Raw genomic sequence first — 26,700 nt, 5'->3', positions numbered from 1 at the left:
TTCTATGAGGTTGAGATCTGGAGACTGGCTAGGCCACTCCAGAACCTTGAAATACTTCTTACGAAGCCACTCTTTCGTTGCCCGGGCGGTGTGTTTGGGATCATTGTCATGCTGAAAGACCCAGCCACATTTCATCTTCAATGCCCTTGCTGATGGAAGGAGGTTTTCACTCAAAATCTCACGATACACGATACATTCACGATACATGATACATTCATTCTTTCACCTCCAAACACGACAAGTAGAGTTTTTACCAAAAAGCTCTATTTTGGTTTCATCGGACCATAAGACATTCTCATAATCCTCTTCTGGATCATCCAGATGCTCTCTAGCAAATTTCAGACGGGCCCGGACATGTACTGGCTTAAGCATGGGAGCACGTCTGGCACTGCAGGATTTGAGTCCCTGGTGGCGTAGTGTGTTATTGATGGTAGTCTTTGTTACTTTGGTCCCAGCTCTCTGCAGGTCATTCACTAGGTCCCCCCGTGTGGTTCTGGGATTTTTGATCACCGTTCTTGTAATCATTTTGACCCCACGGGGTGAGATCTTGCGTGGAGCCCCAGATCGAGGGAGATTAACAGTGGACCAGTATGTCTTCAATTTTCTAATAATTGCTCCCACAGTTGATTTCTTCACACCAAGCTGCTTTCCTATTGCAGATCCAGTCTTCCCAGCCTTGTGCAGGACCGGTGTCCTTACACAGCTCTTTGGTCTTGGCCATAGTGGAGTTTGGAGTGTGACTGTTTGAGGTTGTGGACAGGTGTCTTTTATACTGATAATGAGTTCAGGACAGAGGAGCCTTTTACAGAAGAAGTTATAGGTCTGTGAGAGTCAGAAATCTTGCTTGTTTGTTAGTGACCAAAAAGTAATTTTCCACCATAGTTTGCAAATAAATTCTTTAAAAACCAGAGGATGTGATTTTCTGGATTTTTTTTCTAATTTTGTCTCTCATAGTTGAGGTATACCTATGATTACAGGCCTCTCTCATCTTTTTAAGTGGTAGAACTTGCACAATTGGTGGCTGACTAAATACATTTTGCCCCACAGTATATCTTTATTCAATTGATAAATTACAACGATGTTAATTCATATATTGTGAGGAGTTACATGTTGTAAGTCGCCCTGGATAAGGGTGTCTGCTAAATGGCTTAAATGTAAATGTTTGACAGTAGTCATGTTTAGTACTGCTATATAAAGGTAAACATCGCCAATTACTAATACTTGTGCAGCTATAATTCATAGGTGGCTTGGCCACATGAAATTAACCCGGATTTGGAAAGACATTGATGACAATTTCACCCCACCCACCGCTGAAATATAAAACACTTTTCTAATTTTAATATACTGCAAAGGCAACTCCCTCTGAATCTCTTTCTTTGAAATAGAAGTACTGAGTTATGCTGCTCTTGTTTGTTCTCTATTCTGTGTGCATTGTTAAAAAGGTTCACAATCCTCATGTCCATATCATTATCTTGCATGCAAACATGTATAATATTCTACAATTCTGCATGAAAATCTGTTTCCTTCATCACAGGAACACCGCTGAGCTTTGTAACCAAGGAGCACACTGGAGAACGTCACGCTGGTGAAATGTGGGACTGATAAAAGCCATGAGAAGATCCCGATAACGAGCACAACTCTTACAGCGACTGAAGGTAACAGTCCTTCCCTGAGATTATGACACCCTGCAAAGCAGAATGTTAACATTGAATGTGATCATTTTAAATCTGTAATAAGTTAAAATACTTTAAGTTTGTGGCCTTCTTGAAAACAGCCATGCATTGATATTGCATCATTTTTTGTTTTCTTTTTTGCAGGAAGCGAACAAATCCTCGACCAAATGGAAAACGAATCGTTTCCATTCTATTTTCATTTCACCTTATACAAGGACTATGGGGGTTTAAAATATCTCTTCTTCCTGCTGCTGATCATTGTGTATCTTGCCATTCTGCTCTTGAATGTCAGTATTATATGGATGGTCTATAAGGAAAGGTCTCTGCATGAACCGATGTATTTATTCATTGCTTGTCTGTCTGCCAACGCTATCTACGGCAGCAGCGGGCTTTTCCCGCGGCTTTTCATCGATGTTCTTTCAGACTCTCACAGCATATCGTATGACGCGTGCTCTTCCCAAATCTTCGTCATCTACACCTACGGAATTTGCGAATTCACCATGTTGACTATAATGGCGTACGACCGATGTGTGGCAATATGTTACCCGTTACGCTACCACAGCATCATGACCCCGAGGACAACAGGCCTCCTTATTGCAGCAGGGGTTTCCTGGCCAATAGTCTGTAAGAGTATAGTCACCTACTTCACGGCCCGGCTGCCTCTGTGTGGCAGAGAAATAACTCGGCTTTACTGCTCCACCTGGTCGGTGGCGCGGCTCTCTTGTGTGTCCACCGCGGGTAACAACGCCATGGGATTATTTTTCACCGTCGTAACAATATTTCTGCTCGTGGCTTTTATACTGTACACGTACATCAGGATTCTTCTCGTGTGTAGGAGAAGCTCGTCTGAGTTCCGAGGTAAAGCTCTGCAGACAAGCCTGCCTCACATTGTGACCGTTGTCACCTACTCGTTGTCCTCTTTCTGTGATATTCTACTCAGCCGTTTTGAACTCGGCCAGGCTCTGAACATTGTGACACTTCTTTTTTCAGTGGAGGTTCTTCTGGTGCCTCCCATTTTAAACCCTCTCATTTATGGTCTTGCCCTACCAGAAATCAGAAAAAAAATTATCAACAGATTAAAAAATGCTTCAAATCCACATAAATGACGCTAAGTCCTACTGTCACTACATACCTGTAGTAATGCCAGTCTGACTGGCCATAAAATTAATGCAATTTGTTTACTGCTGATGAGGTCATCAAACGTCCACCTGGGACAATGAAGATACGTTGAGGCAAACTATCAGCATGTGTGTGAATCTGAGAAATATTCCCAGCAAATTCATATTGCCTGTTGTACGTGCTCGTGTACGTATGGACTGCAGAACTGGCAGGGCTGGCAGGCCCAAGGGCATCAACGTCACTATTCAACATCAGTCAGTAGACACATATTTCATAATGTCCATCATGAAGAGGGCTTTTTTCTGTGACCTGCAAAGGCCCGTGGATACTTCAAGTCTACTGTTTCTGTAAAAATGCAGATTCTCCTCGGGATCTTACACTTTATCCCTTCTTCCAGCACTATTATCTCTCCAGACGTCATTTCCTCCACATATTGTCCACTTCTACTTTGTCATGGTTGATATGTGCAGTTGAAATGTCTTTTAAAATGTTTTCCTCAATTTGTCTTTCTTGCTCCCTTGTTTCACTTGTGTGGTGTTCAGGACTTATAGGAGTTATATCAGTACCATAATAAAAATTACTATAATACGTTGAACTTGGCTCATTTTCTATGAAGAACATCTAACAGAACACATTTTCGATGACTTCACACGGTACACAATGCCTCATCCAACCAAAAATATGAACTCCACACAAGGGATAAATATCACATTTAGCAGCTGTCAGATGGGATCTGCATATAGGTACTTTTTACATTTGAAATAAACTATGCTCCTACTTGCAAAGACCACTGAAAAGTCCAGCAATGTTAGCAGAAAGACCCTGGCAAACTTCACGATAAGCCCTGTAGCATAACCACTAATACATTTACACATAAGGGAACACAAAAATAAGACATCCTAGATCTGAATGAAATATTCATATTAAATAATTTGCTGACAACTAAATCACACCAAAAGTATCCCTGGAAAATTTATCAACCCATGGAGGTCTGGATTTGGAGTTACACTAAATATTGAAGTGGAAAAACACACTACAGTCTGATCCAACTTTAAAACAAGTTGAAATGAAGCTCAGTAGTCTGTGTGGCCTCCACGTGACTGTATGAGCTCCCTACAACGCCTGTTCAAGCTCCTGAGGAGGTGGCGGATGGTCTCCTGACGGATCACATGTCATTGAAAGGTGGCATCGATCCAAGATGGCTGCTGCCTGGTTAGTTGCTAAAAAAAATAATCCTGGAACATCGATGGATTTAAAACTCGCACCATCAAGGATTTAAACTCGATGCGAGCAGCTACCAGGAGCCGGTGGAGAGAGGTGAGAAGAGGCGGGACGTGGGTGTGTTTTGGCTGGTTGAAGATGAAACGGGCTGCCACGTTTTGGACCATCTGGAGGGGTTTTATGGTGACCGCAGAGGCTCCAGCCAGGAGAGAGTTACAATAGTCCAGTTTAGAGATGACTATTGTCTGGACGAGGAGCTGTTTGTCGCAGGAGGCCCCCACTTCCGTGTCGCTGACGTATCAGGCCTTCGTGGCAAAACTGAAGACCACGTTCGCTCAGACTTAATATGCATTCGCATATTAAGTCGGAGGGAACTTACCTGCCCCCTTGCGTCCCACCGAGATTCCTCGTCTCCTCCCACACGTGCTCACGTTCTGGTTCCGTGGACCATGACAACCAGTAGATTACGATTGCAGTTACATGTAAATATTGTATGTAAAAAAGGTACCAAAGTTACAGAAAAATAAAAGAAAGGAGCTCGCTTGATCCAGGAGAAACAGGGAAAGACCACCAGTTCCCGATGGAAAGGAAAAAGAAGTGCCCAGTATCCACATGAGATATTATACATTTGGCTCCCAGGAAGTTGCCACAGACTAATCAGAATTTGTTATCACGCCCTTGGTGTCTCCTGTTTGGGGGGTGTCATAGTCTGACAAAGACAAAGCGGGGGATCCTAAACAAATGGCTGGCCTTCACACCTCTTGCTCATTTGACAAAGATATGGAGGAACCTCTATGCAAGACAAAAGTGCAGAACGTCATGGACCTGCGACTTTCCATCTTACAACTGCAAACAAAACAACTTCCACCACCACCCCAACCTGTGTCTCCTCCACCATTGTTATTGGTGACTTGATAGTAAGGCAAGAAAAAAAAAGATTGGAAGCTACATACTGTTTCCATGAAGCCAAAGTTTGTCATGGATTCCATATAGTCACAACACACGTGCAGAGTCTCCAGACTCTTTTACGTCTGCTACATGTGCTCAGTGTGAACCTGCTTTCATCTGTGAAGACCACAGGGTGCCAGTGGCGAGTTTTCCAATCTTGGTGTTCTCTGGCAAATGCCAAATGTGCTGCACAGTGTTGGGCTGTTGGACCCTCATACCACCCTCATGGAGTCTGTTTCTGACTGTTTGAGGAGACACATGCACATTTGTGGCCTGCTGGAGGTCATTTTGCAGGGCCTTAGCAGGGATCCTCCTGTTCCACCTTGCTCTGCTGCTGCTGGGTTCTTGCCCTCCTACGGCCTCCTCCACATCCGGCCTGTCTCCTGGTAGCATCTCCATGCTCTGAAGTGAAGTGAAGTGATTGTCACATGTGATACACAGCAGCACAGCACACGGTGCACACAGTGAAATTTGTCCTCTGCATTTTACCCATCACCCTGAGTGAGCAGTGGGCACCATGACAGGCGCCCGGGGAGCAGTGTGTGGGGACGGTGCTTTGCTCAGTGGCACCTCGGTGGCACCTTGGCGGATCGGGATTCAAACTGGCAACCTTCTGATTACGGGGCCGCTTCCTTAACCGCTAGGCCACCACTGCCTGGCAGACACTCCTCCAGGACCACGGTTTGGAAACACTGCTCTGGTCTGTAACATGAATAATGTTACTTGTCGAACACAAAATGATGTAACATAAAAGATGATGAAATGTTATGCCTTGATCCTGTGTTATTACAGCGCTAAATTCCCACATCTTCTTCTTGTACCATCAGAGAAGCATGTTGAATGAGCTTGGAACCCCGTCCAAATATGGCGGCGGTAGTGACGCATGCTGAGATGCTGAATGCGACATCTTTATCTATGGTGAGGTGCTGCTGTGCTGCAGTCGGAGAGATACTAGGCGAGGCGGCGTATTAGCCTACAATTTATTTCCATTATTTTTGGTCAGCTGCTCTGTTTGTGCATGCAAGAAAGTGTCCCTCATTCAGGGGTGAGACAGTCGGCAACCCTATCCGGAGGTGAGGGCCATACATAATGGTGTCTGGTGTCTGGGGTGGACGAAGGAGTCGGCAGCATTCGCTCTCAGTCCAGGGGGTGAAAAAAATGTCACCAAAAGGCAAAAAGCCTTCACAAAACGATGAGCGAGCAGCATCCGCTTGCCCCCATCTTCTTCTACTTCGGGGTTCCCTTCCCATCTGTGCTTTCTATAATATTTTTTTTATTAAATATTCATCTCATACAATAAAATATATTTTAAATACATTCAGATTTTCTGTATTTTTTTTAGATTCTCATTATTGTCATTATCACAATAAACAACTACATTTAAAAGTGACTTGTTTGTAAGCCAAAAAATCCGTAGTTTCTTCAATATTGTAGTAAATATAGAGCTATTAATATACTGCAGTAGATGCTGTGTGGAAAAATGATGATGCAACTCGAGGTGGTTTTGGTGACCGATTTGTAGGCTGAACACGTGATCTTAGCATCGGGGGGATGAGATATAATAAGCAGAGAGGAACGCTGCTCTTGGTTATTGTGGGCAAGGCGCTGGTACGTCAGGTAGCTCCTTTTACTTGGACGGGTTTCCACGCAAATATACGTGGGTCTTATATTCTTACTGAACAGTTTAGTATTATTCCGGAATTCTGATTCATGATTCCTTAATTCATGTTCTTTTCTATGTTTGAAGGTCAATGGAAAATCAGACGACGCCGCCATACTTTTACCTGACTATGTTTAAAGATCTGGGCTACTTAAGCTTTGTGTATTTTGGTGTTGCATTAATAACGTACGGCAGTACGGTGTTGCTCAATGTGGTCATCCTGCTGGTAATACTGCGCGAGAGCGAGCTGCACCAGCCCATGTACATATTCATCTCCTGCCTGTCCATCAACGGCCTTTACGGCACCAACGCCCTGTTCCCACGACTCCTGAGAGACCTCCTCTCGGCCCGACCCGCCGTGTCCTACTCCGCCTGCATCCTGCAGGCCTTCGCCATGTTCACCTACGCCTCGTGCGAATTCACCATTCTGACGCTAATGGCTCACGACCGGTACGTGGCGATATGTCGGCCCCTGCGGTACCACAGCATCATGACCGCGAAGGCCGTCGCGCTGATGGTGGCGATGGCCTGGCTGTACCCCGCGCTCACCATCAGCATGGGGACGGTGGCGGCGGTCAGGCTGCCGCTGTGCGGTAACGAGGTCGGCAAACTGTACTGCAGCAACTGGGCCGTCGTCCGCTTGTCCTGCGTCTCCACCGCCGCGAACAACGCGTACGGGATTTTCATTGCCGTGACGACGGTTTTCGTTCCCTTCACGTATATTTTGTTCACATATGTCAAAATTCTGGTCATTTGCCGTAAAAGATCGACAGAGTTTAAAAGAAAGGCCTTCTACACGTGCGTTCCTCACATCGTCTCTTTTGTTACGTATTCGATTGCCATTTTCTGCGAAATCACCTTCAGCCGCTACGAGGGGGAGCTGCCCGGAATTGTGGCCGTGGTCTTGTCCCTTGAATTTGTTGTAATTCCTCCCGTTTTAAACCCCGTTATTTACGGCATGAATTTTCCCGTCGTGCGCAGAGGGATTAAAAAAGCTCTGCAGAAAACCAAGCCCACATCATTTTTTAACTCTTGATATGTTAATATCTCTGGGTTCAAACCCCACTTACTACCATCGTGTCCCTGACACTTAACCCAGAGTGTCTCCAGGGGGGGACTGTCCCTATATCTAAAGACTGTAAGGCACTCTGGTAAATGCTAGAAATGTAAATATGGTGTAATTTATTTTTCATGCAGAAATGGTCTTATTTCTCTCCGTTTGATTCCATCAGTAGGGTTGGGTACAGGGCCTTGGAAATTAAAGTGTTTATCTGTCGTTGTGAAGAACGTGACCTCTGCACCTTGCAGGCTGGTGGTGGCTCCTGAACACTGGGAGGGGTTTGTAAAAAGTGGCTCTCCAGGACCGGGATTGAGAAGAAAACTGCCCTGGTCATGAACCAGAAGACCCAGGTTCAAACCCCACTTACTACCATTGTGTCCCTGAGCAGGACACTTAACCCTAAGTGTCTCTAGGGGGGACTGTCCCTGTAACTACTGATTGTAAGTCGCTCTGGATAAGGGCGTCTGGTAAATGCTGAAGATGTAAAATGTAAATGTCATGAACACTGTACACAACATCATCAATATGCGTGCAATTAAACAAAGTTCAAATATTTTCTGAATTTGTTCAATGCTTTTATGAGAATAAACTGTAAGATGAACCTTTTCAGAACTCAGGCTCTTCACTACGTCACTTTTTTTTTCCAGGTGAACTCAAACTCAAATGAGAAAAACTGAACTATGATTTATCAGAATCGTCATGCCCTTATTAATATCAATAACAATATTATCCATAGCTGGATTAGAACAGCTGGCCCTGGAACCTGCACATGTGTAGGACGTGTACACCATAAACCAACCCATCGACAGAAAAGAAGATGCCACAGATATCCTTTAATGGGACATGACCAGAATGCTGATGAAATATGACACGTTGAATCCAGCTGAGCTGAAAAATTGCTTTATTCATTTAATAATTTTTCAAAGGCCTCAACAACACAGTCGTAAAAGCAACAGATTTCAATTATAAAAGTCCAACGTGAACTAAAAATCTGACAAATGCATACCAAAATACATTTATTAAAAAAATCGACCTGTCCTCAAGCAGGACAGTCAGTACCAAGTGAAAAGTGTATTGCATTTAAAAATTCCCATTCTGGAATGCAATCACCGGATCTTAGACAAGACAGATAATTTACGGTCTTTTACATGTCAATTCATGCTACCGAGTCTATGCAGATAAACAATGGCAAAGCGTGGAGAAAAATCAAAACCCAAGTGCATGGGTACTTTAAAATGGCATCATAAAATATTACAAAGCGTTTCTAAACTCTTGCTAAAATGTGGGATTATGCCTATGCAATAAAACAGATAAACTAACGTGCAGGGCGCCCAACAAACATGACTCTGCTATTCCTGACACCCCAAAATCTGCTTTCATTTTAAATCACGTATGATCAGCTCGGACATCAGTTGTCCAGGTCGATGTTTAGTGAGTCCAGGCTGTTGGAGAGTGAAGCGCAGAGCTGGGCGGTGTGAGGGCTCCCTCTGCTGGCCTGCGTGAGAGACAGCACCTGCTCCACACGCACAAGTCCTTTGTCCAGTAGGAGCTGCACCAAGAACAGGAAGTTGTTCCGCTGGGGTGGTGAGAGAGGGGGAAGAAAATAAAGGTCAGCATTGGTATTTGAAATTGTGTTGGTTGAAGCAGCAAATTGCAAAAAAAAAAAAAAAAAGTGTTAATAGGTGGTAATTTCTAATTTGGCTCATTTTTGCATATGTATTACACTTATTAGTTCTACATGTACAATAAAAAATGTTTAGCTAAGCTTCAGTCTGCACTGATGTCTTCAGACTCACAGGGCAATTTAGATATCGTATATTTGGACAATCTGGCAACACTGTGGCTGGGATTCTGACAAGTCTTTATTATACTTTACAGTATGGATAATGATTGAGGGAATGATTGACCATATTTGGATTGGTCCGAATGTTTCATTTCCTGCTCACCTCCCAGTCTGTGGTGGCGGAAATGGCGGCGAGAGTGGGGGAGCTGAACAGCATTTGCAGAGGGCCTGGTGAGGAACAGCTGCCCAGCAGCGCAGCCAGCTGCCCCAGCAGCGTCCTGACGCCGTCACCGCCCGCCGGGCAACGCAGCGGCAGCTCACCTGACACTGAACACACACGGGCGGAGTCAGACCGCTGTGTTCCCCGCCGCCATGAGCCGTGTGTGTGTGTGTGTGTGTGCACCTTACCCAGCCTGCAGGCCAGCAGCACCGTGCAGTGCAGCAACATCTGCTCAGGAACCGCAGACATGAACTAAACAGAGAGACAAGAGTGATGAGTAGATCAAATCCATCTCATAATCGACACGTCGCCATGTTCATGTCGCGGCCTGGTCATTCTCTAGTTATACGCAAGTTGGGCAACGTCCGCACGGACGTTCGAAATTGTAAAAAAGACCATGTGGTGTGGGAGAAGAGAATAGAGTGTGTAGAAAAACTCTTTCTCCCTCCACACAAAGCACTGTATTCAACCTACTCCAATTTGATGTTACCTGGCAGAAAGAGGCATGGCACAATAGAGGTTAAAAATGAACAGTTTCTAATTTATTAACACCGGTAAATAATTATTGTAGTTACATGTGAATATTGAATGTAAAAAGGTACCAATGTTACAGAGAAAATAAACATGAGAAGAAAGAGTAAAGAGGGAGAAGAGAAAAGGAGGGGGAGAGAAAGACTCAGGAGCCTTCCGGCTTCCGATGGAAAACCCCCTGAGCAAGAAAGCTCAGAGCCCCTTTTTCCACATGTGAGCAGACCTTTATACCCCTGGCCTACAGGAAGTTGTCACTGGCCTACAGGAAGTTGTCACTGACCAATCAGAACCTGTTGTTTCTGATGTCACGCCCCCCGGTGCCTCCCATTTGGGGAAGACAAAGAGGGTGGGCGGTCCTGACGGCTGATACCTCACACGTTGCCGTCAGACAAAAGGCATGTACAGGGGTGGTGCCGAATCTTCACGCACAACCATCGACACAGGAATGCCACACCTCCCCCTGCAGACAGCTGTTATGCAAGGCAAAAGCAGGCTCCCGCGATGTCCATTCTTACAAAATGAACGCACTGGTTTGGTGTTTCGCTGGTGTTCGCTATTTAACGCTCGCTGCTGTTTAATTTGTTGGGATTTTTATGGAAATTGATGGCAAGAAATCATTGCATTTGGTGTTTATTTGACACCATCTGAACACGCAGCCGACCGAATGCCGGTGCCGATCGAACGAACGGCAGAAAAACGCCCGTTTCAGACGTTCGTCTCACTGTAGGATTTAAAACGTAATGTGAGGTAAAGTAGAAAAATTGATGGGATGCACCGTGAAGCATCAACGCCTCTAGTGAACCGAAACGTCACCACCACGCAGAAGCAGATGATTGAACACATGAAAGCGTGTGATGAGGACTTTGTAGAGTAGTGCGTGTGGGGCTAAATTCACCTTCCGACATGCCAGCGTCCGCCCAACTCTCTCCAACAGGACCTGTAGCTGCGGAACGGTGAACGTCTCGTCTGAATCCCGGGGGCCAGCAGCAACGCTCAGCACCTCCTGTAGGAACAATGCAGCCGTCGGTCAGTCAGGTCAAACCCACTGCTGATCGGGGACAAGAGTGGGACGTCACAGACGAGATAAGACCCGCTCAAAGGCTTCCGTTGAAGGGCGTATATAAGGGTGGTAGTGGCCTAGTGGGTAACACACTCGTCTGTGAACCAGAAGACCCGAGTTCGAATCCCACTTACTACCATCGTGTCCCTGAGCAAGACACGTAGCCCTGAGTGTCTCCAGGGGGGGACTGTCCCTGTAACTACTGATTGTAAGTCGCTCTGGATAAGGGCGTCTGGTAAATACTGTAAATGTAAAAATGCGTATCACCCGTATCACAGTATCATCAGTTTTTAATGGCCTGATCTCTACCTTCATCTCATTGATGACACTGGACGCCCTGGGGGCTTGATGGGTGCAGTGGGGGGCGCAGGTGCCACATGGGTCCAGGTTGCAGCTTTGTGCCACTTTTTCCTTTGCCTCTTCTGAGTTTGGGAGCGACTTCATCACACGTTCAAAGGTGCTTTTCCACTCACGCTTGATCAGCACTGGAATAAAAGAAGAAAATACTCAGAATTCAGACCACTGCAGATCAATGTCACCGTCACAGAGGGGTCCACCACCACGGCAGGTTCGTAAAGTGGCCAGTTCCGGCACCCGAAGTTACATGGGGATTTTGGTAAATGCACCGGGTCCTGCTGTACCTGTGATGTTTGCTGACAGCCAGGTACAGGCCTTCTCTGTAGCCAGGCGTTTGGTGATCCTCTCCGCAGTGCTGAGGACCTGCAAATTAAAAATATTTCAGTGATGCAGTGATATAAAATATATATATATATTTTTTTATATTTGTCATTCAGAGTGGAAGAAGCGTGAACTGTTGCCAATTTAAACCACGTCGCTTCATCTGTCATTTTGAAGCGTCAGTATATAATGAGGCTGGATGCTGTATCCCCAGACGAGCCAGGATGCAGCGGGGCTTTCTGGTCCCCTAATGAGCTCGCGCCTGATCTAACTCGCCACGGATGTATAATTAGCTGACGTGACAAGTCGCGAAAGAGAAGAACACAGCATGGCGTGCAGCGCGGAGCTCCTGTGGGAACGGACTAAAGACCCCACCCTCCCATTTAACTGCCAACCGCAGAAATTTACAGCTAAACATGAAACAAAATATATTTAATACCATGTTGCATTTTTAATCATTTATTAGATAATGTTTCCTCAATTACTTGCCAAAAAAAAAAAAAAAAGAACAATTATTTCCATTTAAAAATTAATGTAACATATAACAAGTAAATAATAGAAATAATTCTTTAGGAGTCAAGCCATTTCTAGAACCATTTCGGTCATGGTGTCATGCTGATTTTGTTAGTAGGTAAAAAACTCGCCTATAAACCAAAAGGCCACAAAGTCCCAGGTTCAAACCCCACTTACTACCATCATGTCCCTGAGGATACTTAAGCCTGAGTGTGACCTGGGGGACTGTCCCTATCTGTTGTGTTGTGGCAGGATAAGGGAGACTCACAGCAGGAGACGTTTCCTCTGGCAGTAATACCTTCAAAGCCACTGGACCTTTCTCACTGCAGAACCTGCAGGGACACAAAGACAAATTTGCAATAAATAAATAAATAAAACAAAAGACAAAAAGAAATAAACTTAACAACATCCTGTATACTGTCTTTGGGTGATGAGACACTGACACTGGACGCCCAGTGTGGTAGTAGCCTAGTGGGTAAGACACTTGCCTGTGAACCAGAAGTCCCAGGTTCAAACCCCACTTACTACCATTGTGTCCCTGAGCAAGACACTTAACCCTGAGTGTCTCCAAGGGGGGACTGTCCCTGTAACTACTGATTGTAAGTCACGCTGGATAAGGGCGCCTGGTAAATGCTGTAAATGGAAATAATGACGTTTGGTGAATTATTCATGTTCTTGTATTAATATTTTAATTAGGGATGCACCTACACTTTATAATAATCTGCATATGTCGGTTTTGACCGACTTTAAGCTCTTTGATTAATTTTGGCCAATGAGCAGCAACATATTTTGCCGCCCTGCTGCCACTAACCAACATGTCTAATTACAACTTTTTGCTTACATTATTAAAGGTTCGCATTATTATGTATAACTTTTAAAACAATAAAGAGGAATTTTTTTCCTTGGAGAATGTTCAAAATAATAATGTGCCCAATTATATAATATAATACTACACTTTAATAAAAGTATTATTTTAAACATCCAATTTCCAATGGACGTATAATTTCTGGCCATGTTGGGAAGCAGTCTAGTTATGTGGAGCAGACGTGAAGCGGAGGTAGATGCTCACCTGGTGGCTTCCTCAAGCGCCTGCATCCCTGCATCACACAACCGGGCACAGATGACATCATTTATCTTGGGGACGCTCGCTCCATCACCAGCAACCGCCTCCCGGAGGCTTCGTTCTCCGCCCCGGACCAGCTCGGAAACTAGCGTAGCCCTGTGTGTACACATATAGATATTTTTACAAGCAATAAGAGAATCCAGCCGCGAGAAAGAATTCCAGCGGCGCTCACTTGATGTGTTTGACAGAGTTGGAGCCGACCCGCTCTGCCACAAACTCCACGGTGCGTCTGAGAGACGGAGGCTGGTTGTGGAAGAAGGCCTGCTCCAACTCCACCTGCACCAAGACCAGAAAAAAGGAACGATCAAACGGACAAGGGCCAGAGACAGACTGGAACATGAACTTCAGGAAGGTTCCTGCTCGCTGGAAGCACCTCCAGCTTCTGCTGGGATCGTGTAGATGGAGGTCCTCTGGGCTCTGCGGAGGTGGGCGTGATTTTTCGGACCAGACCCCCGCTCTTAGCCGTGCTTCCTGACACGAATGCTGCCAGCAGCTTCCGAAACTCACCTGCCAATCATCAATCAGCAGAACTTGATCCACAGAACAAGCAAGAACATAGCAGATTCTTAAATGAGAGCACACTGAAGAAGCTTTACTGACCCAAATATGGACAGCAGGTGTACAGTAGCTCCTGGTCAACCAGGGGAAGACTGTCCTGTAGAAACAACATGAAGAAACCTGCTCATGGCTCATAGCTCAGCAAAACTGTAATAAAAATGCTAAAGGTCCCCTATCATGAAAATGTGACTTTGTCAGATGATTTAACAAGTCCCCCAGCCGGTCTATGGTCCTGCAGTGGCTACAAATGGTGGTCGGTGTAAAGAGTGTTTCGGTCATTCTGCTTCACCGTTCAGAGAGCGGCAGCTCAGACAGTCTGATCTGGAATTTGTCCCCTTATGACCTCATAGGGGGAAAAGAGAATTTCCCGCCCCTCCCCTAAAACATTATCTCCACCGACCCTCATGGCTTCCATGGCAATTTTGCACCAAGGCTAAATTTCGGAAAGAGTATTAGGGGAGCAATAAGACCGATATAAAAAGCCCCAAACTTTCCTGTCAGGGGACCATTTTTGGAACGTCTGGTAAAGAGCATTTAAAATGCGAGCAGTGAACAGACCAGTCCCTGTGAGCTGGCGTGAAAATCCTCGCTCAGATCCAGCTGCTCTCTGAAAATCATATCTTCAGGAAACATGGGAATCTGTAAGAGATGAAAGAGGGACGCTCTCATGCAACAGCAAACCATCATACATGTTCAGTCTGTAGGTGCTCTCACCTGAAAAAGCCAACCCAGAACAGCCACAAGAAGCATCTGGTTCAGGTAGCAGACCTCACCTCGACCCAGCACCATCCGCCTAACACACACACACTGAGTTACAAACCAACAGACATCTTTTACTGCTCATCTACTACACTTACTGTGCTCGTACCAACCTGTAGAGGTGCAGCAGAAGACCCAGGGCGGTTCTGTAGCAGGGCAGGTACGGCCCAGTGAAGTCCAGCATAGACAGAAACTCCACCAGCCACGGCACCGTCAGCACCATCCTGCGCCTGCGCACGCAGCCGTGCAGCACGGAGCAGACGTCCAGCACGGGGACGCTCTTCACCGGCCGGGACACAGATTAAAGACAGGAGATAAGTATTTCTAGAGGAATACACACGAGAAGAGGCGTCGAAATGAATCTCATAGTCAATGCATCGCGATGCATGGTGCAGAACATAATCGATTATATCAAATATGACGTTGCTTCGTGATTTTCTAGTTAAAAAGAATTGTCGGTAGTGACTGGCGGCCTGATCTGAGCACAGCGGCAGCCAAATTAACAGAAATTGATGGCAAGAAATCTGCGTTTTTTTTGACGGCATACGAATGCTGGAGCTGAACGGCTGTGTGGACTGCTGCTCTCACCTGTCGCCACGAACGCTAGACAAGCGGCTGGTTCAACTCTCATCTCACTGACGTATTTAAAACATCATGCAAAGTAGAAACATTCATGGGATGCATCGTGCTGCATCGACAATTGGTGCTTTGATAATCATATTTAAATCTAATCGTGAAGCTGCTGTTGGTGATTGGTTGATGCTGCCATGCTCCCTGGCATTCATGTTGGCTGTGTTTTAACATGTAACAGTAAACGTTACACCTGTAATGCAGCTTATGTCTTCCTGTCTGTGTGTGTGTTATGGGATATTCTTAATTGTTTAATGCGATCTGTGCTTGTTCTTAATATTTAACTTTTACTTGATGTAGTGGGTCGATCCAACTTGCCCTTTTGACACCATTACGTTGAGCTCAGTGGAGCATAAAATGCATGAACTGACCCAAAATGATTACTTATGACACCAGAAAGCTGATCTGACCGATCAGGCCGTTAAATACTGTTGCGATATCGCTCACATACACACACACACATTTTTAGAAAAGAATTTCCATGACTTTTAAATTACTCTACGGCAACTTATGATAGCCCTGAAAAGCTGAACTTCTTCCACGTTGGCGCAGTCATGTTCCGGCATAGATCATCAGCTGAAATTTACATGGCTTTTAAACGAAGACACACGGCTAAGAAAGTTCTGGAATATGGAAGCAACACACGCAGCAGACACGGGCGGGCGGGCAGACACACACACACACACACACACACACACCCTGCTGCGGACTGCTATCGCCGCCTCCTGGATCTCTCTGGATGGAGGTTGTGACGTCTGGTAGGGCAAAAAGGAGATGAATCCCAGGAATTTCGCCAAGAGCCGGGCCAGGAGCAAAACCGAGGAGAACCTCTGCTTCTCATCCTGATAAAGATGGAGAACACGGAGTATAATGAGAACAGAGTGAAGAGTAAAACTGGTGGTATTTTAGAAAAAAAAAACCTTTGCAAAACTACAGATGTTTTTGGTTGCAGCAGTCCGGTAAATTTCAGTACAAGACCTTGTGTCTCCAGCATGTCTGCTACCCTGGCATCTAACGGACCTGCTGCTCCAGATCTCCCTCCGCCTCTTCCTGTCCTTCACCTCCCGTCCCAGCTGCAGGCCCCAGGATGGACACCTCATCCAGCTGCAGCAGCTCCTGCCACAGGCTGTCCTTCAGGTGCTGGTTCAGCTGGCAGCTGCAACCAGAAGGACCAAGGCGGCCATGGGGAACAGGGGGAGAAGCGCATGAACATGTGAACCCGATTTGGCACCATAATTCATATAAATGCGCTGATGCTTCTTGGTCAGCTCACTCTCACCAGCTGGCCGTCTGCAGGAAATCCCTGAAGAACTCCTGGTGTCCAGGGAAGGACGGCGGAGGGCAGGGTCCCATCAGGCCCTGGGGCTGGATCAGACGCTCCTGCAGGCGTTTCAGGCGCCCCAAGCTGTCAGCTCCCAGCATGCCGAGCAGATCCGCGTCTGGGGCGTCGCCGTGAGACGCCACGCCGCGAGGGTCCTTGCACATCTGAGGCCGAGAGCGATTATAGCGAATCATGCGTCTCACCGACCCTTCACTGTATTTTACATGGATAAGACGCACTGCGTCCTTTTCAGATTCATGTCTTCATGGATCAAAGCTAAAAATAATCGGACGCTGAATCACTGATAAAAAAAAACCCAAATGCTCCGTGTCTTGGGCTCAAGAAGTAGTCGTTGTCGTGCATTTTTTAACTGTTCCTTGTGATATTTCTACATGAGCAACAAACAAGCAACGTTCAATGCATCAAAAAACAAAAAAAAGCCTCTTCCTCGCGGTAAGATGAATGAATTCGCGATAGTTAACTTATAACCACGGCTGCAACCACAGCGATGGAAAAGCAGCAGACAAACGAGGAGCTTCACTGGACAGGACTTGGCTCAATTCTTCGATCCGCAGCATTGTTTCCTTCTGGTCTTCTCGATCATGGCATCACCTACAGCAGGGGTGGGCAAACGTTTTAGCTCGGGGGCCACATTGTCGGGCCGGGCCGGCACCAGATGGTGTTTTATACGCGCCGTTCTGTTGTAACCTATAAAAACGAGTCACGACTGCTTGCCATACATGGCTGCCGTTGGATTTTGGGCGAAGATCTTCAGCTCCACCTGCTGTAACGCCAGGCATGCAGTTATAATTACGGGTCATTTACATTTACAGCATTTATCAGACGCCCTTATCCAGTAGTTACAGGGACAGTCTCCCCCTGGAGACACTCAGGGTTAAGTGTCTTGCTCAGGGACATGATGGTAGTAAGTGGGGTTTGAACCTGGGTCTGAGTGTGTTACCCACTAGGCTACTAACACCCATTATTTGGGCAATTCGGTACCAACCTTTGGCGGGCAGGATGTGACCCACGGACCATAGTTTACCCACCCCTGGCGTACAGTGTAGTGCTTTCACCCTCAGCCAACTCCTCTAATGGGCCTGTTACCAAATTTCATTTTTAATTTTGAACTCATGTATGAATTGTGTAAAAATGCAGTAACAAAGGGAAGAAAAAGAAGTCTAACAAGAAGCAGAAGCGAGATATGAGGAGAGGAAGGTTCACACCAGACCACCACACCTCACCTGGATAAGCTGCTTCTGGAAGAGCCTTGCGAAGTGCGCGTGGTTCCCTGCAGCGGTCAGCTGACTGACCATCGCCCTTCAGACACAAGGTACAGGACGTTTAGTTACAGGACGAGTGTAGGGGTGCTCCCTGGCAATGCTGCCCTGACATAGTTCAACCGTATACGGGACCGGAGAGGCCACACGTCAGCAATGTTAAAGTGAAGCCACGCCCGCTAATACTGACAATGCCGTGGCTCACCTGACTCGGCCACCCAGAGCAGCTTCAAACTGCCAGCCCGGCTCCTTATGGAAGTCCTCCCAGTCCCTCAAGAGCTCATAAAAAATGTCCCTGTGCAAAAAACAATGCAAGTATTTGTATTGTACAATAGTATAAAATGGTAAAAAAATAGTATAAATAGTCGAAAATGTGTAATAATAGCTGCAGTAAAAATCAGCAACAGGTAGAAGCACAGCAGCAACCATTGGGACCATTTCACCCTAGATAAGGCAAAGGTGCAACTTTAAAAGAAGTGAAGCAGTTAGTCACAGAGCCAGCATTCTTCAACAAGGAAGTCCCTCTCAGATGGTGTTCTCTTGCACCGTTGAACCCGGTAAGATCTTTTTTAATTCCTGCAACATGCACCCCATCAGAGCGAATCTGGTCTGCAGCAGGGAAAAATCTGCTCTCAGAAGAGAACAAGCCTGACCTGACGTTCCATAAAATGAATAAAATGTGCTTGAAAATGTTTTTTTAACTTGGCAAAGATGTATTAAAATATGTTTTTGAGTGAAGCATTTTTTCTTCTTTATTATTTGCCACATAATTTAAATAACCTTTTGCTAAATGTAAAAACTGGTAGCTAAATAGGAGCCAAATATCAATCTGACTACTTGATGACAGATGAGATTTTATATATATATATATTAAACAAAAAAAACAAACAAAAAACACACACACACACACACACACACACACACACACACACACACACACACACACACACACACGTGTTCATTCATAGTTTTGATGCCTTCAGTGAGACTCTACCAACGTAAATGGTCATGAAAATTAAGAAAACACGTTGAATGAGAAGATGTGTCCAGACTTTTGTCCCGTACTGTTCATATAAAAATAAAAAGTCATCAGTTGCAGCCTGATTATACAGTGATTAAAAAAGCATCCCAACCCCTACTTTGGGCAGTGGTGGCCTAGCGGTTAAGGAAGCGGCCCCGTAATCAGAATGTTGCCGGTTCGAATCCCGATCCGCCAAGGTACCACTGAGGTGCCACTGAGCAAAGCACCGTCCCCACACACTGCTCCCCGGGCGCCTGTCATGGCTGCCCACTGCTCACTCAGGGTGATGGGTTAAATGCAGAGGACAAATTTTACTGTGTGCACTGTGTGCTGTGCTGCTGTGTATCACATGTGACAATCACTTCACTTTATCTTTTATCTACTGTTCTCCTCTCTGTTCCATCACACCATTCTCAACAATATCTCTTGTCCACATGCTGGTCTGACCCCAGGCCTGCCCCTCCCACACCGGGACGGTCTAACGCTCAGATTACCTCTGCTTCTTAAAAATGTGGAAGGCCTTATCACTGCTGAAGTTGGAGCGATTGTCAGTCGCAGGCTGGAAGGACACAGAATGGACGAAGGACGGCGGCGCTGAAGAGACCTGCATGTGGAGGGAGTTTGAAAACCACGCACGGTTATTCACAAATCACATCAACGCGCTCGATCAAGATGTTCGGCGCGTTCACCTTCGCTGTGCTGACGTCCTGAGCCTTCAAAAGCTGCTCGCGTAGCGCGGGAGCGAACAGGCCCACCCGTTCATTTTCTGCCAGCAGACGCAGAGTGCACTTGTCCATGTGGGACAGCAGCCTGAGGGACATGAACGTCAAATTACCAGAGAAAGGGCGGAGCCCTTTAGAGGGAATTAGCACTCACTCGAACAGGTCCTCCAGAACCTTGACTGCGAAGTACACACAGTTGTGGACGCTCCGGAAGTAGCCCCTCTCCAGCACGTCTGCAGGAGCGGAGATAAACGTTCCGGAGGAACGGCGGCGGAGCGGTGAGGAGAGGAGTCCAGGCGCCGTGCAAATCAACCGAACAAGAGAGCGAGGTCAGCGATCTCCTTCGGATTAACCACCAGCAACATAATCACCTCACATTAAAAAACAAAAAACCTTTTAATCCCCAATAACCATCTGGCCCCATTGATTAAGCTAAGATTTTCTATTCCTAATAGGTATATCTGGTTTTGCCAATTTTTACTCTGTGTGAAAGGGGTATAAAGTCACTTAAACAAACGCTGCAAAAAATGGTCATTTAGGGAACACCTACAAAAGGTATCATCCACCGTAGATAGTCTATTACAACGCGTGCAATGACATTAAACAGTTGAGTGTGAATGAATAAAGACGGGGACAGACAGACCTGCGTCGTTGTCACCCACGCTGTCTCCCTCTGCTGGTGAAGGACTGCGAGACGTCAGCAGCTGCAGCGTGAAGAACAGCTCCAGGAACACGCTGGGCACCAGGTTTTCTACGCAGAGGGGACAGAAGAGATTTACGGAAATACTACTACCCACCCAGCACTGTTCTGTTGCCTAATAACCAGAAGATGAACTTTAATCATGTTCTGGGTGTGTGGGCATTACTGCCCAACTTCTGTTCCTTCATAATCCGTGCTTGGAGTTCCATCCTGCTGGAAAAGGCACCGTTCTTCACCAAACTGTTCTTGGATGGTTGGGAGAAGTCAGAAGAAGTTTTGGAACTGTTCTTTATTCACGGCTGTGTTCTGGGGTAAAATTGCGAGCGACCCCACTCCCTTGGACGAGAAGCAGCCCCACACATGAACGGTCTCAGGATGCTTTACTGTCGGCACGAGACGGGACTGATGGTGGCGTCACCTTTTCTTCCCCAGATGCCTCAAACAAATCGTAAATGGGCTGCATCAGAGAAAATGTCTTCACTCCAGTCCAGTCCCTGTACTTCCTACAGAGTATCAGTCCGTCCGTGATGTTTTTCTTGGAGAGAAGGGGCTTCTTTGCTGCCCTTCTTGACACCAGGACATGCAGATGCCCTCACACCTGCCTGCTGCCATTCCTGAGCAAGATCTGTACTGGTGGCACCCCGATCCTGCAGCTGAATTTAGGAGACGGTCCTGGCACTTGCTGGACATTCTTGGTCTCCCTGAAGCCTTCTTCACAACACTTGAACTTCTCTCCTTGAAGTTTTTGACGATCTGATAAATGGTTGATGCAATCTTAGTAGCAGCAATATTCTTGCCTGTGATCTGATCGCTCTTCATAACGATCTGGAGTTTATGCAAATTACCGTAATAAAAACGGAAGCAGCAAACTTTGTGAAATCGTGTATTTGTGTCACTCTCAAAACACTCTCATTTACAGCATTTATCCAGAGCGACTTAGAGGGACAGAGCCAGTCCCCCCCTGGAGACACTCAGGGTTAAGTGTCTTGCCCAGGGACACGATGGTAGTAAGTTTGAACCTGGGTCTTCTGGTTCATAGACTAATGTGTTACCCGCTAGGCTACCACCACCCCAAAACCTTTGGCCACGACTGTATACTCCTAACGTGACCACGCCCACTACCAACACCACACCACCAATTATCAGTAAGTAGTAAAGCTTAAAATGTCATCCCAGTCACGTCCCCCCCGACTACAGGTCCCAACAGCAAAAGCTCAACCGTGAACAGTGAAGGGGGTTACAGTCACTGCAATACTTCAATTAAAGAATAAAATACTATACTAGTCACTACACTCAAAAAGATCTCGATTTTTTTTTAATGAATAAAGAATATTCATAACAAACTAAAAAAATGACACCTCACTTCTCATGTCACAGAAGAGAAAAATATTCATAACTGTACAATGCGGATACTTACTTCAACAGTACGCCAACTTTACCCCCCTCTCCGAGTGGTGGCGTTTCAAACGCTTCGCTAAATTTGTCATGCTGCTCACGAATCCTGTTCGGCCGCCGCACCTGGAACGGATCCGCTGGACCGCTGTTTGTGCCCCGCAACGGGTCTACCTGCCATTTCTACTGCCCCCCCCTCCACGTGCTCACGCCGAAAGTACATTTTCTGAATATCCTGAAAATGTATTTTGTTGAAAACCCGAATACAAGTACCAAAGATAAGAGACGGTTGAAATGCACTGAAGAGAGAAGTGCGATATAAACGATACAGAAATGAAAAACGCTACGTAACCATGTACGTCCAATATACATTCAGGCGTCAATCAGATTCTGTGGGCAGAATCTGGGCCAGTGGTGGCCTAGTGGTTAAGGAAGTGGCCCCGTAATCAGAAGGTTGCCGGTTCGAATCCTGATCCGCCAAGGTGCCACTGAGGTGCCACTGAGCAAAGCACCGTCCCCACACACTGCTCTCCTCCCGGGCGCCTGTCATGGTGCCCACTGCTCACTCAGGGTGATGGTTAAATACAGAGGACAAATTTCACTGTGTGCACCGTGTGCTGTGCTGCTGTGTATCACATGTCAATCACTTCACTTAAAGATTCCAATGACTTTTCCAAAAAGAACCCCGTTCAAACGTCCATATTTAAAGAGGGATTTAATTTAACGAGTGAATAATATTCATTATTATTTGCAATGTGAGAGCAGTTTATACGACTGCCTTTACATACAAAATTATTACGACCTTTTAGGCAAATGGACAAAGCAAAAGAAAAACTGCTCCTCACCTCGAATACAGGTGCAGTAAATCACAGCCAGCAAGTCGAGCTCTGCCACCAAAGTCACCTGAGCAGGGTCAGGGCAGGGAGCTGGGGGGTCAGGGGTCACTCTGGAGTCCAGGCGAGTCCCAGCTTTGGTTGGCGTGCAGGGATCTAGCATGGCTTTCAGAGGGGAGCCCATCTGCTGTGCCAGTTTGGTCCTGGAGATGGACGAGTGAAGAAACAACACACAGGTTTAACACTAGAAGTCCCAGAGAGCAGCCATTTGGCTTTTCTACCTATAAAACCCACAGGACAGTCAATTGACTGGAAGGGGCCATTTGGCCTACCTCTGCTAGAGCTGAGGGGTCAGAAAAACCTGGGACTTCTAGCGTTAAAGGTCCCTGTCATGAAAAAGGGACTCTGTGAGATGATTTACAACCGCAAATCAGAAAAAGTTGGGACACGGTGGAAAATGTCAACATCTTGTCAACATAATTTGATTTGTGAATAAATATCCATTCCAAAAAAATGTTGGGACAGTACAGCATTTACCACTTTGTACAGTTCCCCTGTCTTTTAACAACACTTGATGTTTAGGCACTGAAGAAATCACGTGACAAAGAGGCTCGGCTCTTAGTTTGTCCCATTCTTCTCCCATGAATGTTTATTTATAAATCAAATGATGTTGACCAATTATCTTATGTTCATACTGTCTGCAATGACAAAAGTTAATGGAAATTTGTGAATTACTTCTTTATTTTTTTATTTACATTTTCCACCCTGTCCCAACTTTTTCAGTATTGGTCGTACAGTCCAACCGTCTGCCGCTGCTTCTGTTTGTTTTTCTCCGAGACACGGAATCAAGCACCCAGACTACTGGCAGACCCCAGTGATCAGACCAGCAAATAAATCCTGGTTCCTGACAACTGCTAAACAAGGACAAAACATGAAACAAACCAGAGGGTCACCACAGCCACCACCACCATTACAACTACAGCTCCAGGGATCTTCAAATGGACCAGTAACATCATTATGGACACGTAATCTAGACCATGATACTGAATACATCCTGGACTTCTCCAACCCTACAACTGTAGGACTTATTATTATATCATCCCCAACCCTGCACTGACACCATTTCAGGCTCACCTCTACCCTGGAAGGGGGTCCCTCTCTGTATCACTCCTTCCCAACGTTTCTTCCTTTCTTTTTTTTCTCTCTCCTAGAGTTTTTTTGTGTGGAGTTTTTCCTTGTGTGCAGAAGGGTCAAGTGTGGGGGGTCAACTGTAGGGCCTGTCAAAGCCCATTGAGACATACTGTATGTGATTATGGGCTATATAAGAAATACATGTTGTTGTTGTTTTTTCTGATTTGGGGTTGTAATTAATACGAGGTCCCCCAGCCTGTCCATTGCCCTGCAGTGGCTAGAAATGGCGATAAAGAGTGTTTTGGTCGTTCTGCTTCACCGTTCAGAGAGCGGCAGCTCAGATCGTCGGATGTGGAATTTGTCCCCTTATGACGTCATAAGGGGAAACGTTACCTCCCTGTTTCCCATGCTTTTTCCACCCGGAGATTTACCCGCCCCTCCCCTAAAACATGATCTCCACCGACCGTCACAGCTTCCAAACGTGCGAAGCATCGAAGTCGCTCGGTGATTGGATGTAAAAATGAGCTCAAATGTAATTTGTTTTAGTTCCGTCACACGAGACTGAACCAGCGGGTTCATTTTTTGGTACAGACTTCCTGTCTATACCAAACATTATGTTTGGTGAAAGGGGTTGATGATGTCATTTCGAATGCCCCCTCAACTCCTATAGGCCGCTCTCCTCCTCGTTCCGCCCCTCTCCTCCTCATTAGCATTTAAAGCTACAGACACAGAAATGGTGCATCCTGGGAAACCTCATTGTTGGGACTGGATCAAAGTGACCTCAGACACAGAACAAGGCCGACGTAAATACACATCTGCCAGGCGGTCACCTCCCGTCACCTCCCTACCTCTCTCTCTTCAGCATCTCCCTCTCCTCCCGCAGGCTGAGGGGGCTGCCAACGTTGGCCTCCGCTGCCCCAGTGCACTCTGGGAAGGCTGGCGGGCTGCACGGCTTGCTCAGAGGTGTGGAGGTGAAACAGCTCTTGGGCCGGGAGTGCGGCCGCTCTCCATTCACCGGGGTGGGGTTGATGCGGCGAGAAGGCTTGGTCGCTCTGGAAGGACATTTTGCTTTTGAACGATCAGTCTGGAATAAATACATTTGGGAGTGGTGCTGCTCTACTTACACGGGCGTGGCCTGCTGCGTGGCACTCATCGGCGGGAAGTCCTCGAGGCTGTTGACCTGCACCCGTGTTGGGGGGGACTGCCTCTCGCCTCCTTTGGCTCCACCTCCTCCCCTGCCTCTCTGGCCCACATTTTCCCAGCATGCCACAGCTCCATCCTGCTGGTGTCCACGCAGCCCTCCCTGCCTCCCCCCGGACGTAGGTGCACTCCCGCCACTGCGCTTACGGCCGCCGCCGCGGTGATGCCCTCCAGCCGGGGCGGGGCTCGACTGCTGTGCTTCCGGCGGGGACAGGGGCAAGAAGTCGCCCAGGCAACTGCGCTGGGCGGAGCGACGTTCGTGATGTGCCTGTCGAGGGCCGGGGCTCCACCCTGAGCTGAAGGAGGGGCTGCTGGAGGCGCTCAGGCTCTGTACGCCCCTGGTGGGCGTGGCCGCAGCCTCACACGCCTCCACATCGCTCGCACCCGGGGGCGACAGCGAAGCCGGGGGTGAGAAGAGCTGCACCCGGCTGCCGCGAAGCCCCGAGCCCCGGCCGCGACCGCCAGAGCCCCCCGAGGGGCGGAGGGAAGCCTTGGGGCAGCTGGGCATCTTGGCGGGCGTGGCAGGGCCATGGGCGAGGGTGTGGCTGCACTGGTCCCGCAAGAAGTTCAGCAGGAACGGCACGAACTCCAGAGGCTTACAGAAGGTCTGGCCTGTCAAGTCCTGCAGATGAAGCACAAGCATGAGGACATTACGACAGCTCGGGTTGCACTAAAACGGAGACGGAGGGAGAACGTTCTATGCACGAAACGGGCCTCGGAACGCATGGAGCTCCGCCGCTGGCGGGAAACGCGGCCGCTTTTTTACGCGCACACACGGCGCCGCAGAGCGCCGAGCGCCGCACCCACCTGCGCGTTTCGTAGCCAGATTGCGGCCTCGCCGGCCTCCACTTTCCCCAGCAGCAGCGATTCCAAAAGAGCCGCCATTCTGCCCCGCGCAGGCGCACTGCGCACCAGCGCGTCAAAGCCAGAGGGGCGGGGCAAACACTGCGTGCGTGTTGCCAAGTTCGCTTATTTTAAAACAAATCGTCCAGGGCTGCTTCGTGGCCAGAGTCGTGTTTTAGTTCCTAACTGATAACATAATCTGGTGTGACAATATATATAGTCACGCCAGATTATGTTATCAATTAGGAGCTAAAACACGAGCCAACTCTTTATATTTGGGGTTAAGCTTAAGCTCCAACCAGCACGGGTTTACCCCCCGTTAATGCCTTTTCAACATATTCGGGGATAATAAAAAAAAAGAAGGGCTGATGGGTTTGTTTGTGAACGACCTCCGAGAGAGAGAAAGAGAGAGAGAGAGAGAGAGAGAGAGGGAGATATATATAAATAAAACATTCTCAAAAGAATAAAGAGCGAATCCTGTGGTCAGCCAAATCACGTATTCTATCTTTGCAACTGACGTGTAATTTTCATACGAGATCTGGCAACAACCCGCTGGTGGAAAAGTTTCGCGGTTGAAGAATGAAACACGAGGTCACGATTCATGAGAGCGCCGAAGGTCGTTACTCTCCGGATCGTGGCAGGGCTCTGAAGTTTACAAGTTCACGTCTTTAACCCTTTAAATCCACGTCATGGATTTATTTTGTTGTTTGAGCATTAAACG

At 47.0% G+C, this 26,700-nt stretch overlaps 3 protein-coding genes across 3 annotated transcripts; 2 read left to right on the top strand and 1 right to left on the bottom strand.

Moving 5' to 3' along the window:
• The first annotated feature begins 1,840 nt into the window (after positions 1-1,840).
• Positions 1,841-2,779, top strand: LOC114773248 (putative gustatory receptor clone PTE01). Its single transcript, XM_028965769.1, has one exon. It carries the CDS (start codon positions 1,841-1,843, stop codon positions 2,777-2,779), a length of 939 nt encoding a protein of 312 aa, XP_028821602.1.
• A 3,933-nt stretch (positions 2,780-6,712) lies between these two features.
• LOC114773247 (olfactory receptor-like protein OLF3) lies at positions 6,713-7,657 on the top strand. The gene has a single exon (XM_028965768.1). It carries the CDS (start codon positions 6,713-6,715, stop codon positions 7,655-7,657), a length of 945 nt encoding a protein of 314 aa, XP_028821601.1.
• A 944-nt stretch (positions 7,658-8,601) lies between these two features.
• Positions 8,602-26,066, bottom strand: LOC114773256 (codanin-1-like). Its single transcript, XM_028965779.1, has 27 exons — positions 25,944-26,066; positions 25,061-25,758; positions 24,785-24,988; positions 22,818-23,008; positions 20,524-20,631; positions 20,035-20,113; positions 19,848-19,968; positions 19,653-19,762; positions 18,343-18,432; positions 18,102-18,177; positions 16,816-17,021; positions 16,557-16,692; positions 16,235-16,378; positions 15,020-15,186; positions 14,862-14,940; positions 14,706-14,786; positions 14,190-14,244; positions 13,963-14,096; positions 13,762-13,865; positions 13,536-13,685; positions 12,735-12,798; positions 11,917-11,995; positions 11,585-11,760; positions 11,111-11,218; positions 9,873-9,936; positions 9,628-9,791; positions 8,602-9,257 (listed from the first exon to the last, which is right to left on the bottom strand). The coding sequence occupies exons 1-27, from the start codon at positions 26,019-26,021 to the stop codon at positions 9,090-9,092; spliced, it is 3,834 nt and encodes a 1,277-aa protein (XP_028821612.1). The 5' UTR covers positions 26,022-26,066; the 3' UTR covers positions 8,602-9,089.
• Positions 26,067-26,700: the final 634 nt, after the last annotated feature.

The sequence above is a fragment of the Denticeps clupeoides genome, unplaced genomic scaffold, assembly GCF_900700375.1.
Source record: "Denticeps clupeoides unplaced genomic scaffold, fDenClu1.1, whole genome shotgun sequence".
NCBI classification, from domain to species: Eukaryota; Metazoa; Chordata; class Actinopteri; order Clupeiformes; family Denticipitidae; genus Denticeps; species Denticeps clupeoides.
Note: the sequence above shows the minus strand (reverse complement) of the source record. Positions and strands in the feature narration are given on the sequence as shown.

Coding starts and splice junctions, on each gene's coding strand:
- LOC114773248 (XM_028965769.1), top strand. CDS start 1,841: ATGGAAAACGAATCGTTTCCATTCTATTTTCATTTCACCTTATACAAG.
- LOC114773247 (XM_028965768.1), top strand. CDS start 6,713: ATGGAAAATCAGACGACGCCGCCATACTTTTACCTGACTATGTTTAAA.
- LOC114773256 (XM_028965779.1), bottom strand. CDS start 26,021: ATGGCGGCTCTTTTGGAATCGCTGCTGCTGGGGAAAGTGGAGGCCGGC. Junction 11,996..12,734: donor CAGAGGAAACGTCTCCTGCT/GTGAGTCTCCCT, acceptor TTTAATTTGCAG/GTCCTCAGCACTGCGGAGAG. Junction 9,792..9,872: donor GCTGCTGGCCTGCAGGCTGG/GTAAGGTGCACA, acceptor GTGTGTGTTCAG/TGTCAGGTGAGCTGCCGCTG.